At 35.0% G+C, this 14622-nt stretch overlaps 2 protein-coding genes across 3 annotated transcripts in view; both read left to right on the top strand.

Annotated features, from left to right (window-relative positions):
* LOC131545721 (netrin-G2-like) overlaps window positions 1–9051 on the top strand; it is a 65598-nt gene extending 56547 nt beyond the window's left edge. Inside the window, exons 6-8 of one of the 2 annotated variants that reach the window (XM_058784797.1) lie at window positions 3456–3623; window positions 5679–5813; window positions 7456–9051. In XM_058784797.1, coding sequence (XP_058640780.1) covers window positions 3456–3623; window positions 5679–5813; window positions 7456–7673 — 521 coding nt within the window. In that variant the 3' untranslated portion in view covers window positions 7674–9051. The remainder of the gene's footprint in view (window positions 1–3455; window positions 3624–5678; window positions 5814–7455) is intronic. The other variant, XM_058784798.1, reaches the window with a different exon arrangement.
* A 1570-nt stretch (window positions 9052–10621) lies between these two features.
* Window positions 10622–13880, top strand: endog (endonuclease G). Its single transcript, XM_058785019.1, has 3 exons — window positions 10622–11285; window positions 12206–12315; window positions 12458–13880. Exons 1-3 carry the CDS (start codon window positions 10737–10739, stop codon window positions 12732–12734), a joined length of 936 nt encoding a protein of 311 aa, XP_058641002.1. The 5' UTR covers window positions 10622–10736; the 3' UTR covers window positions 12735–13880.
* Window positions 13881–14622: the final 742 nt, after the last annotated feature.

Raw genomic sequence — 14622 nt, 5'->3', positions numbered from 1 at the left:
CTATTCCTTTAAGAGAATTTAAATACATTTGTCATTTTGAGTGAACTCCTATCCCTTTAAATCAAAACACTGAAGTTTTATACAGTATATCTATTCTATTTTTGAATAAACGATACTGATTCTGACAGAAATAACTGATTAAACAAATGAATTACCCAACCTTGTTAGGACCTTTGGGGGGTTCAAGCCTTAATTAGATATTCTCGCAAGTACACTGTGTTAATGAACAGACCTCTGTACAGTCCATGAAATAACATTTGAAACAATATCCTTAAATATTCAACCAAATCATGTATGAGATTTGAACAATGAATAAAATGAACTGGAAAAAACGTCATGTGACGTGTTCTTCTTCAAACACTCATGATCTCTCTGGTGTAAACAGTATCTGGTGACATTAAGAAGAAGAATGAGCCTGGGAAAACCGGAGAGAGCAGGGAAGCCAAAAAGGAAAAAAAAGAGAAGGAAAAAAAGAAAGAAAAAGATTATGAAAAGAAAGACTATGAGAAAAAAGGTACACAACATTTGTCGTTGAGTGTGTGCATCGTGCGTAGCTACACTATAGTAATGACACAAACAGATACCGCACTCATCCGACCCAACGTTTAACTTTTTAAATGACTGCGGTCTGAAAATGCATTTCTGCTTGACTGCATTGTATCTTCCAGTAATGCTGCTGTGGATGAGATGGAGTATCTGTTAGTGAAGAACATTTACAGCTTGTAGCGTATTGATTGGTTTAGCTGCCATTAGATCCACAAGAAAGAAACTCTAAACCCTAGTTTCCTCTAGTTTTAGGATGTTTTGTTTACAGTAGGCCTATCGGTTTTCCTAAATAACAGTAGCATCATTTTAGTTTCACATGGTGAATTTTTCCACATCATTGAGTGATTTGTGCCAACAGCGCAGCAGTGTTAGCCAACAAAGAGAATAACGTTGCTTTTATTCTAAAGTTGTTGCGAGGATTTTGATCCCCGGGGGGCCAAAAACGCAGTTGTCAAGAATAGCGTACATCAGATTTCAAGGTAAGGTGATGCTTTAAATCAAGACAGCAAAAAGACGTTATTTTCAAAGTTTTAATGACATTTTATGTGAATGATGTATTTATATGCATTAGTGCTCCTGTAGGCAATGCTTATCAAAGGACAATTCGGTTTTGATTTCAGTTTTTCTGAATATGGACAGACACTAATATGGAAACTGTGGAAAAATTGCCTCTTAAACATTATTCATTTCCTCTCTTCCATGTCGCCCTTTCTTGTCTCTCTCTTTTCTTTGTGCTCGCATGTTTTGCTTTTTGCTTTGTCTCATAAGGTAAGCCGCTCATGATGTATTGTGTTTGCTAGAAAATAGAAGTATCTCCCCCAGGCTGTATAATCAAAAGCGTCCTCTTCTAGAAAGTAGCTACTTTGCATTTTCACTCGTCGAGTGTTAGACAGCTGTCTGCTGAAGATGCAAGATCGTTTGTGAAACATCGCTCCATCCCTTCACCAATCTGGGGAGTAATTGAGCATTTATATTTAATTAGCTGCTCTTGCCCCCCATCCCACTGCTTAGCTGACTGTGACACAGCAGGACCCCACGTCGCCAGCATCTTTAAAACATCATATCAATTATTCAAAGCCCCAAGTGTCCAAGCAGCAAAGAATCGAAAAGATCAGCTTCTCAAACACAACTTTAACAGCAGCTCATTATCACTGTTTATCAGTGTTATATTCATGTCCATTTAAACTATGTTAATTAAGGCCTACAGGTGGGTTTATTCTTTCTACTGTTTAGTCAATCTGTTTGGAGATGTCTACAATACTGTGTTATGTAAAAGCATCCCAAAAATCTTTCAAATATTTTCTCTTATCGGAATATTCAGCCATACCAACAGGCCAAATGGAATAATTGTCTGGTGTTTATTTATTCAAAATAAAATGAATTAGAATAAGCAAATAATGGTAGCACTTTATTCTATAGCTGTACATATTATGTACTTGTTATAGCAATTACAATAACTGGGTAATAACTAGGTAGTAACCCTGAACCTACCCCTAAACCTAATCTTAACCCATGTAAGTACTTTCTTGGGTAAGCACATGAAATATAAAAAAGCGTAACCCAAATAATTATAGTTTTACAGTAAATAGCAATGCATAAATAAAAATGAAAAATAGAAGACCATAAGGAAAGCAATCTAGGCTACAGCAATCCACAGCCTTGGTGGTTTACTGTTGCTGACTCGGACAAGCTTTACAGTACATCCCATAGGAATGAACTGGAGATTTCCATGATCAGTGTAATTTTCATTAAAAGTGCTCATGAAGTGGTAAAAATGATTGGATATTATTCCTATGTGGGCTGGAATGAATCAAGACACTGCAAAACATTTTTATTTCCCAAGAAGTTGTTAAGCGATACAGGCTTAGATTACTAGGCTTAGGTTAAGGTCAAGGTAGGTAGAATGTTGACGTACTTGCAAAGTTACTTATAGTCAGTTTGTCTGTTGGGGAACCATCAAAATAAAGAGTTAGCATATATTTAGCAGACATACTACTAATACTCCAATGACTGATAGTTAACATGTAGTTGTAGAGTTACTTATCAACAGCTGTCTAAAGGCTGCCATCAAAATAATCAAACTGATATTAAAATAAAAATAGTTCAAAGCAAATGTGTCATATTACACATTCATCTGATCTGATATCTGATCTTATGGCTGTTTGAGAGAGAGAGAAAATAATACTATTATTATTACTATACTTATAAGTGGTCATTGATGGCTTTAAGTAAAGTAGCATAAGAAAGGTGGCAAGATATGAGATTTATAATACATTATAACTATGAGAAATATAATCCATTGTAATTTAAGTGGATGCAACATGTTCACTGTGTGTTATAAATCATCATACTCTTAAAAGCTATAACCACTAATAAGTAAAAATTATAATACATTAAAACTGTTCTTATGAATATTCATAAGATTATATAACATATTATAAGGTTTTTTATAATGCATTATCGCGACTAAATGTTTTGCAGCCCTACTTTCAAGCAACTGTGTCAGCATGTTTATTTGGAAATGAAGGCAACAGCCTGTACTTCTGTAAATATCTGTAAGAATAATCCTAGTCCCAAAAATTCTCCATAAATTTACATTAGATAAAAGCAATAATTGGACAGCCACAGTTGTTAAGGTAGGATTTGTCAGTAATGTTTTTAAGGCTGGACTGGAAATCAACTGGCTAATATGGTCTGTGATCTAATTCACGTATTTTTTTTTTTAGGAAGTGCTGAATGCCTGCCAGGTTTTCCAGCTGGCTAAATAGTCTTAGCCTAGTTTATAGTCTTCTTAGCGTCTACATGTCATGCCCATGTCCTCTCATCCATGAGTTTCCTGTGTCTTTTCCCCTTCCTGTCCCTCGTTCCCTGATCCACAGACTAACACCTATCTACTCTTTCTCCATCAGACTGCGAGTGCAACGGTCACTCAAATCGCTGCAGTTACATTGATTTCATCAACATTGTGACTTGTGTGAGCTGCAAACACAACACTAGAGGGCAGAACTGTCAGCACTGCCGCCTCGGATACTTCCGGAATGCTTCCGCTGAGCTGGACGATGAGAATGTTTGCATAGGTCAGTCAGATATCACTCCACGCCAATCCGTTTCAATGTTCCCCTGACGCACCCACACCATGCCGCTCAGAAATTGTCCTTTCTGGCCAAATGATATGTATGGAATTGGAAAGGTCGAGAAATCTTTCCTCATTTGCATACGTTCCAACATTTGGTCTGCCACCACCTTGCCATACATGTGACAATTTCTGACCTACTGAAGTCCAACAGAAGTATGGATTTAAATATACTAATATCATGCATCATTCATTTTAGAGACTCGCAAGAAATCTTCTCCCAGACTCCCGTCTTCTTTTACTTAAGATCTAGGAAACTGAACAACTTGCATTTTTAACTATCCAGCGGTATGAGAGTAGCACAAAGGAAATGTGATTCGAAAAAAAGAAATTTTGTACTCTTTTGTGCATGATCTTAAAGTCAACATGAAATGCCACATGCAACCCATTTTACTTCCGTAATGTAATACTTGTAATGCCAGATATTTAACAAGAAAAAACAACAAAAAAAGCACAGTAAGACGGGATTTGATTTTATCTGTAAGGAATTGACTGAATTTTAAAAAGTGGACAGTACATGGTAAAACTGACAAGAGAGATTTGTGATTTTTACATGTCACAGGCGTTTTGGAATTTTGATTTTCTTTGGAATAAAATGAATCATTCACTATAAGACAAGGAATGTGTATTCAAAAAGTAAATAAAATGAACTTCGATTTCATTCTTAAAAATGGGGGCAGGAGAAATACAATCAGAAATCCTAAGATTAATACTTTTTTCTTTTTGCTTTTTGATGAAAACTGCTCCAAGAGCTGTTCAAGCAATCTGTCACAACACTTTGTTAATGATACAGTGACCTCTACTGGAAAAATACACACACATAAATCAGTGCACTATGACTGACAGCTGCCCAGATGGACAAATTATGCCCTTGTGAATGCATAGAGCAAACCCTGCTTACATGACTGATGAACAACCACTGATCACATAAAATTGACAACTCGCAAACATAGAAGTGGATTTCTCCTGCAAACACATGTGAATAAATGCCTGTTGCCTTCAGGCTATGCTATATTGCCTTTAGGCAAAATGCTGTAACTTTTGAAACACTGAACATAATTTTTAAATATTTGTTTTTATGAACATTCATTTTCTTGGAGGTCCACTAATACTGTTATTTATGACTATTTACCACATATTTTTGTGACCCTCAGAATTCTACACGTCATTTTTGCTGCTGTGCTATTAAGTCTTTTATGTAAACAGTTTTTCTTATGTGAAATGCTATGTGGCGCTGTTCTGCACTATTACTTAAAGGAATAGTTCACCATGAAATTGAAAATGTGATAAATATAGCATTACATCTCTTGCTCACTAATGGATCCTCTGCAGTGAATGGGTGCCGTCAGAATGAGAGTCCACGCAGCTGATAGAAAACATCACAATAATCCACAAGTAATTGATACATATTCAATCCATCAATCATTAAGACATTTTTAACTTCAAAATGTCGCTTCCAGCTAAAATTCAAGCCCTCTATCAATATTATTGCTTTTTCCAGTCATCTTTTCTGGATCAGGTGAGAAATTTGCACAGATCAACCATAGTTTACAAGCAAAAACGGTCCAAAAGATGTCTAAAGAAATGTGCTACAACAGGGCATGGACTTTTTGTACTGGTGGACCATTGGTGAGCAAGTGATGTGATGCTGAATTTCTCCAAATCTGTTCACACGAAGAGACAAACCCATCTACATATTGGATTGCCTGAGGGTGAGTACATTTTAAGCAAATTTTCATTTTTGAGTGAACTATTTCTTTAAGAACTGCAGGTTTGCGGTCGAGTCCAACACAGTTTTACTGCCCCATTAGGAACATAGTTAAATATTGGTACAGTAATATTGGTAGCATGAAACAAGCTATTTTTGAGTTTTACGTTCTGAAAGTTTTCATAGTTCAATGAAATCTATCACAAAATAAAGAGAACATAGCCTTATTTTCAAGTTTCCAGCACAAATTATCTGCAATTTCTGAATAATGTATCTATTTTCTATACACAGAGTGTAACTGTAATCAGCTGGGCTCCTTTCACGCCCGGTGCAATGACACAGGCTTCTGCCAGTGTCGAGAGGGCACCACGGGCCAGAAGTGTGAGGACTGCCTGCCTGGATATACCTGGAAGCAAGGCTGCGTGCGTAAGTCACACTTCCTTCACAAAGGCATTAAACACAGGCTTAGTCATTAAAGACACATTCTGTGATGGATGATACCACTCATACAACAAATAAAGTGTTGTGAACGAACAACATATGGGTGTCATTTCACTCAAACATATGAGCAACATTGTTGTTACTCACAGAGGTCTTTGCTGTTGTACTACCAATAACAGCCTGCTGGTCGCAACAGCATTTGTGCACTATAGATACTTGTGGGTGGGGTGATACAGTGGCTAAAGCAGTGAGGTAGGGCAAGAAGAAGGCTGCTGGTTCAAACCTTGCAAAGAATTGGTTGTATAATGAAACACTGTCAGCCAAGGACTAGAAAACAGCCCAAAACCTACACCAGCTTATCACAACTCACCACTACCAAAATTAACGCCCAGGTCTGTAGATTTCCATCATTATTGCTGGATCACAAATTATGATCATTCACAGATCCCGGGTCATCATTATCATCTCTGCTCTAATTAGACCTGGTTTTCATGCAGGCATTGCATAAACCTTGAAATAATTAATGACCACTTTTTTTTTTTACCTTCTTTTAAAAATTCTAATTCAATTTACTGTGAGGCGTGATTTCATTCATTAATTTCTAATAATAAACAAATTATTATTAAATATTTAATGGGATTTTATACACTGATTATTAATATCTATTATTTATTTTCTGATGTATAATTCTGATTTTTTTGACATTCTGATTTGTTTTTTCAATTAATACTTTTATTTAGCAATGGGTATTTTAAGGTGTCCTTGTTACACGTTACATGCACTTACTATTATAATAACAATAAATTATGCATAATTATATGCAAGTAACCCTAGATCAAACCCTAATCCTAACCCTAACCATACAGAAAGAACATGTAGTTAATTAATACATATATAATTATTAATATAATTACACTGTAACAAGGACACCTTAAAATAAAGTGTAACCCAGCAATGTATTAAACTGATATCAAAGACTTTCACATTACTAAAAAAAAAAAAAAAGGCAATTTCTAATAAATGCTGTTCTTTTGAGCTTTCTATACATCAACGAATTCTGGAAAAGAAATGTATCACAGTTTCAACAAAAATATAAAGCAGCACAACTGTTTTCAATAATGATAATAAAGAGAAATCTTGATCAGCAAATCATATTAGAATGATTTCTGAAGGATCACGTGACACTGAAAAAATGATACTTAAAGTTTATTTTAAATTTGAATAATTTTTCTTTACTGTATTTTTGAACAAATAAATGTTTGGTGAGCATAAAAGACTTATTTCAAAAATATTAGTACATATATTAGTTTACAGACAGTTGGCCCACAAGTTCACCCCCCAAAAAAGCAAAAAAAAGCAAACATAGATAACCTTTGGTCACTCTCACTGAAAATGAATCCCTTCCAGTTAACCGTCAATGTGAACACCTTAATTCACTCTGAGCAAAAGGTATCTGCTAAACGAATACCGACATTTAGGATGGAAAAATTTAACCTGACTTTAAGACAACAGAACAATCCCTTAAAACATGATCTGTCTGTTACAAGGGCACCTGTCAAATGATTATGTAGATCATCTTTATGTTTAACATCATTAACGAGAATCTCCCCTCTGTCCTTCTTCCCAGCAAACGTGTGCGACGACGAGCTCCTCCTGTGTCAGAACGGCGGCTCCTGCATCCAGAACCAGAAGTGCGTGTGTCCGCCCAGCTTTAGGGGCGTTTTGTGCGAGCAGTCACGCTGCCAGGGCGAGAAAGGGTGCGACGGCGCATCGGCCTGCTACCTCAGCACACTGACGCTGCTGCTCTGCCTTCTAGCCAACAGCCTGCTTAAAGCCAGCGCCTAGAAACCCATCTTAGTCCTGATATCGATCCTAGTCTACGCAGGCCAAAGGGCCGAACCCTGCGGACGGAGAGAGAGAGTGGCCTGAACCCGTACGGACCCAGCCTCACAGTGCTGAAATCTTTTTTGGAAATGGCGGCGGCTGCGCTGAGGTCAAAATGTCTTCATGAGACGAGCAGTTTATTGCTTGCCTACTAGCATCACTGATCGCCTGAACTTTATACCAAAAACAGAATAAAAAAAAAACAACTTAAGTTCAGTTTCAGCTCACTCGACACAAAACTCTACTACAGAAAGCGGAGAAATATATAGATGCGGTTTCAGTTCCTTTGCATTTCTACTTTCTCTGTAGTTTCGACGCTCACTGAGGTACAAGCACTGCACTTAGCTAGCTTGTTTTAACGAACAACAAACGGTCGATATCACGGAAGCCTACTTATGCCAAGTTATTCTTCTCTTGAAGACTTGTTTTTACTTTTCCTTTCATTGCTGCATTTTTCTCGCATTTTATTGCCATTGAGGTTGTAACAAGTAGATGAAACCGATGGAAAAGATGTTTAATCGCCGTCCTGCTAGTATGAGGAATGAATGTCTCTATAGCTTGTGTTTGAGATTACGTTTATGGAATGTAGAAAGAGGTTTTAAATTGTCACACTGAACAAATATACATAGCTATATCGGTCTATCTGAAAGGAAATATGAAGTATTGTATATTATGATTATTATTATTTCAATATTTTTTGTAGAAATTGTTATTTTTGTTGAGTAAATGTTACCATTGTAAAGACATTGCAGCCTTTATTGCAGTGCATATGGTATTCACACCATGGTAAAACTATATTTGATGATACATCAGAGTGCATCTCTAATATATTTGGAATATTTCTCCATTCATATCATTACATTTAAATAAAGCATAAACGGTTCATTACATGCACAGCTTTAGCTCAATGTAACCTGCACATCATCTTGTTACTGGCATGTATTCATCAGTGCAGATATGACCATTCAGGACTGCTTATTAACACATGATGATAAGTACATTCTTAAAGCACAAAGTCCCACAAACCCCAAATAAATACTAGATAATTATGAAGCACAGAAAAAAAAAATGCATCGTCAATCAACACAATTAGAATGGCCATTCAGATTAACAATTCAAAATTCAGCACACTGTATATCATGCAATCAGGTTATTTTTCAAATAATTTTATTTTCCTTGCGCGAGTCTCAAAGAAATGCCAAAATCTTTAGCGGCTCATGGGCTTTTTGATGTATTTCATATTTACAAATGCTTTACATTCATGATGAGCCAGGGTAAATAAAATACTATCAATAAATATTATAAATGAATAAAACCTGACAATCAGAAAGCACAAAGAGATGTGAGTGAATTGTCTTTCTTTAGACTCTGTCCTTCTATATTCATATGAAAGCTTTACAGTTAGAGCCTGCTGCAGCATTACACCAACACAACAGTCACAGCAGCTAATAAGGGTAATTAATATCAGGCCCTTTTTATTGCTTAGAAAGTTTCACAAGGTGAATCAGCCGTATATATGTCTACAGACCCAGAATCAAATGTGCTGAGCCATTTGCATTGCTCTAACCACCTGCACTGAAATAAATAAATAAACCCTTAATAACACACAACTTGAGTCAGCAGAGCTTATGCCAGGTGGAGACTTTTGCTTTCTGGAAACAAATAAATAAGGCTCTGTCCAAGCGTGAGTTAAATACAAACTACTCACAGAAATAGATTGCACTTTATATAACATACAACATATTATGCAATTAGCACTGGAAATTCCAGCTGAGAGGTTATTGCACATATGGGCTCATTTATGTTTAAGCTACATCATTTTATAATTTATGAAAGCATTTTTATACCTGCTTTAGGCTATATAGCAGACTTTCAGAAATATGCTCTGATTAGAAAAAACTAACACGATGGAAATAAAGAGCATTTCCTAGTGAGGGATTGACCATTTGCTTACATCAAGTTGTCAATTTGAAGTTAATTTTGAAACATTTTAAAGCATAGCTTGTAGTGTTGATATTTCTAGATTATTATCAATCAGCATGAAATGTTTTAAAGTGATATCCTAATATGTAAAACATCACATAATTCATCAAATCTGTTGCTAAATACTTAGCAATGATTGAGCTGTTGTTCGTACAATAATGTCACTTCCTAGCTTTTGCTACTTTAAGGGATTGATTATCAATTAAAACCCAGAACAGAATTAACATTCGAGTCACAGGTTCCCTGTTTTTTTTTTTTTATTATAGGAAGTAATACCTCATATATGAATTTTAAAAGTCACTGTGCTTTTAAAATATTTAAATTGTGGTCCACCATCCTTAATTATTATTATTATTATTAGTTTTATGATTAATTATTTTGATTATTATGATTAATTAAAACTAACGCCATACAAAATGTAAATAAACTAAATGTTAACAAAAAAAAAGTTTACATTTCTAATCTAGTTTAACTAAGTATGTATAAAAACTATATTAAAAAAAATTTAAATGACAAAACCAATGAAAGAAAAATAAAACATAACATCAACATACAAATCCAAAATTATTATAAACTATGATTTTGAGGACAAAGGAAACCCCATTTAAATATTTAACAGGGAATTAATGTAAACTTTTTCTGATAGAAACATTTTCAACAGAGGAAAATAAAATTTAAAAAAATCAATTTTAGAAGTGTAAAGGGGTACACCAGCTCAAACCAAAGTTTAAAATAACTAAAATTATTTAACATAATTGTGATAGTAATAAAAAAGAGCTAATAAGTAAACCAAACACTCTCCACTATTTAGAAGTGTTTGGGACATGAAAACGATCTGCATAGTAGGAATGACCCTGGAACTTGAATTCTGAAACTGTGCTCTGCCTTTTTAAGAAAAAGCGTGATGTCATAAACATGCGACTAAATGTCCTGTGCCCTTGTTTAGCCGGTGGGACTTACTCACGTGGATTATGTACATACAGTGGGCAAATAACTGTACTTTATTCATTTAATTTAATTAACTGTATTTATTAAGAGTGAATGATGCATCGTGTTTTCTGCTCGCGGTGGGTTTTATCCGGGCTGTCAGTGACAGCTGGCATAGGCATCGGTGCCACCTTGACAGCAACCGGCGATCGCCTTCACAAAATCCGGAAGACGAGTCACAGCGGCGGACTGCTGGACCGCATCCCGGTCATCCCGATCCCGAGCGTCGACGCGGCGTCAGAGATTAGCCCGTACCAGCCGGGACAGGTCGCTGTCAGCAGATCCACAGCTGTGATGAAATACGGCTTCCCTTCCCTGTCCAACATCAAGAGCAGAGAGTCTTACGTGACCTCATACGACCCCAGAAACAGGACCGCAGCCTGGGTCATAGAGCAGCTCAGCGCCGAGACAGTAACCGGGACTTCGGACAGAAAGTACTGCGATTTCAAAGAGGACGACTCGGTTCACGTTTACCACAGGTCGAGCAATGCGGATTACAAGGGCAGTGGGTTTGACAGGGGTCACCTGGCCGCAGCAGCCAATCACAAATGGAGTCAGAAAGCCATGGATGAAACCTTCTACCTGAGCAATGTGTCACCACAGGTGAGCAACAGCAGTTAAGGAAGTACATATAAATATGTATTATATGTAACTTATTTTTAAATATGCATTTATCAGTGATTTCTTTAGTATTAATAATTGAAACTAATGAATTTATATAACTGTCTAATCAATTAAGAGAAAAGTATTTTAAATATATCCAAAAAAAAAAGATGATATTAATAATCTATGTTTAAAATGCTACCTATAAAGTATTTATTATTACGTACTTGTTACTTTTTATTATTTATTAAAACTTTGATCATTTATTTTTAACAATAAAACTTCTACTGAATTTATAAAAAATATATATAAATGATATATAATAGATTGTTTATAATCAATGCCTCTTAAAAAGTATTTAAATAATTTGTGATTACTAATCATTTGTTTAGTATTAATAATTAAACCATTATTGAATTTATATAAGTGTCAATGTCAATCAATAAAAAATAGATATTAACAAAGCATTTAATTTATTTTTAATATTTATTAATCATTTGTTTATTATCAGTTAATGAATTTATATGTCTAATCAATAAGGAAAAATATATCAGAAAAAATTAATTTAAAAAGACAATGAATTTAACTTATTTTTGTCTATTTATTCATATTTGCTTCTTATTAATAATTAAACTTTTATTGAATTTATATAAATGTCTAATCAATTATGATTGTTTTTTTAAAACATCAAAAAATTAATTTGTTTTGGTTATTAAAATTCTTCCTCATTCTGTGGTATTCAAATTCTTACTCATTAATTGAAATGGAAGTAATTAATTAATTTTGTAAGTCTTTATGTAGGGTAGATTTCCATGAGCACCTTACTTTATACAATCCATAAAACCACCAATCATTTTACCACCATTCATATTTGCATGGGTAATTATGGCTGTTAATACTGCGGATATCTTTCCCCACAGAATCCTCATCTAAACCAGAACGCATGGAATAACTTGGAGAAATATTGTCGCTCTCTCACCAAGCATTACCAGAATGTCTTTGTGTGCACTGGACCACTCTACTTACCCCGGTAAAAGCCTCTCAATATGCTCTTGAGAACCACCGCTTGAGATATTTCAAATTAGCCTGAAATCAAGATATGCGAAGCTATTTAATCAACTGATATTTTAATAAATTGATAGAACCTCATTTTTCCCTCCCTGCACCTACAGACAGGAACCTGATGGGAAAATGTATGTGAAGTATCAGGTTTTGGGAAAGAACCATGTAGCCGTGCCGACTCACTTCTTTAAGGTGGTGATTCTGGAAAAGCCCAGGGGAGACGTGGAGCTGCGGTCCTATGTGATGCCCAATATGCCAGTCGATGAGAAGCTTCCACTGGAACGCTTCCTGGTTCCCATCGAGAGCATCGAGAGAGCGTCTGGACTACTGTTCGTACCAAACATCACGAAGAGGACCAGCAGTCTGAAAGCTATTACTGCAGGCTAATGAGCAGTTTACAGTGATTGCTGAGGGGGAATGGAAAATACCTCAAAAACTTTCATTATGTCACTGTCAAACATTTATAAAAGTTACCAGGGAAGTTATTTAAATTTCAAGATGTGGAAAAACTACTGAGAGAGATATGTTACTGTTTTTAGATGTCAGCCAATATGATTTTTAACCAAGCCAAAACTGTGAAATGTCATTTGTACTACTGGAAATAAAACAAATCTGTAATCCTTTTCCATTCACATTTGATGATGATTCAGAAATGAATGGCATTTAGAAACAATATCTGTTTTAAATAACCTAAATTCATGATTGTCAACACATTAAAAATGCACAAGCCCATCATTTACCATATAATTGAACTATATACCCAAGTATACAATCTACAGTGTGTATTGAGGCAACAGGCTTGGAAATAAGACATCTTCAGGATGAATTTAGTTGAAGTTAATGGGCATTTATAAAGACAAGAAACGATGAATATGACTACCTGTGAAGAACCAGTGAAGTTCTCACCCAGCGTTAAATATAAGTTTGTTTTTCCATATTTATGCCACAGAAACTAAAGTAAGCACACACACACACACACAGTCTGTGATAACCTGCTAACATTTTGATATACTTTATTTCTTGAGAGCTGGGACAAAAGAGCCTATAAAACTAACCAACTATCATATCTGGTCGATTTTAAAGTGGAAATTGTTGTTGTGTTCCAAACTGAAGGCAGTTTAACTCGTGACATGTTTTGTTTCAGGTCTCAGGCATTCATCAAACATGAGTTTGTTGTAAACAAACCTTACATATAACGTGACATTTGTGCTTTTAATTCAGTTAAAACTGCTCCATTCAAACAGTATGCATTACCTGTTTTAGGTGTGTAATCTAGTTTAGTTAAACTTAAACGCAATGTTTGCATACTGTATTTCAATTGTTCTTTTTTCTTACATTAACCTTAATGATGAATTGTGATTGGTCTCGTCTTGCTTGCATATTTAACCATTTATTTGTCCTTTTACATGTGAGGCTGACCAGAAATCAGCAAGAAGCAGTTTTGTTTGCATATTATTTAATAAGGCTGTCATCCCTACATTCAAACTTAAATAAATAAATGCACAACTTGTGCACGATTCTGTCAAAACCATCTGATACAGTATATCACGAATATTATTTTAATATTTCAGGTCTTTGTATGCATATATAATGCATATATGCTATTTTTCTACCTTCAAGCACTGCTATTTTCTTCAGAAAATTCAAATCTAGATTGTCAATATGATTCAGTGGTTTTGATCAACATCATAAATGCTATAAATTGGATCAATATCCTATATCTAATCAAAATACATCTGCCTTAAAAAAGAAAAAAAAATCAATGAAGAGCACTAGATGGCACTATGGTCTCAAACAACATTGTTACATTTTAAAAGAGACTGATTTTACTAATATGAAGAGGTCAAGGTTTTGGTTAGCATGGTCCAGTTAGCTATCATTACACAAAAACATCTTTCTCTATTGATTTACATTCAAAAGTAGCAGTGTATTCTTATGAAATAAAATGTTTTTGCAATATATATATATATCACAGATATTTCATTTTATTATAGGGTGAAGTCAGCTAAAATGGGCTATCAGGTAAAATGGGCCAAATAAGGTTGTAGCATCATATCTCTTTAAATTTTTACAGAAAATCACAATAACTGATCTTGCGTTGTTGCTTCAACACTTGTTGAAATGTAACAATAATTTTTATTGGTCTGAGTTTTTTAAGGCGGGCAGGGCACAGTGTTACATGAAGCTCGTCAGAGAAATTGTAAAGTAATTGAGCCTGACATAGAAAATTTCATTAATCACTAATAAGGGTACTAAAGCAATTATAAGTTAGCTT

The sequence above is a fragment of the Onychostoma macrolepis genome, chromosome 08 (assembly GCF_012432095.1).
Source record: "Onychostoma macrolepis isolate SWU-2019 chromosome 08, ASM1243209v1, whole genome shotgun sequence".
Taxonomy (NCBI): domain Eukaryota; kingdom Metazoa; phylum Chordata; class Actinopteri; order Cypriniformes; family Cyprinidae; genus Onychostoma; species Onychostoma macrolepis.
The sequence above is the reverse complement of the archived record's forward strand: the minus strand, read 5'-3'. Positions and strand labels throughout refer to the sequence as shown.

What these genes read in the sequence shown, in the direction of transcription:
- endog (XM_058785019.1), top strand. Translation starts at nt 10,737, where the DNA reads ATGATGCATCGTGTTTTCTGCTCGCGGTGGGTTTTATCCGGGCTGTCA. An exon ending in TGAGCAATGTGTCACCACAG is followed by an intron (nt 11,286 to 12,205) that starts GTGAGCAACAGC and finishes CTTTCCCCACAG; the next exon opens with AATCCTCATCTAAACCAGAA. An exon ending in GGACCACTCTACTTACCCCG is followed by an intron (nt 12,316 to 12,457) that starts GTAAAAGCCTCT and finishes CTGCACCTACAG; the next exon opens with ACAGGAACCTGATGGGAAAA.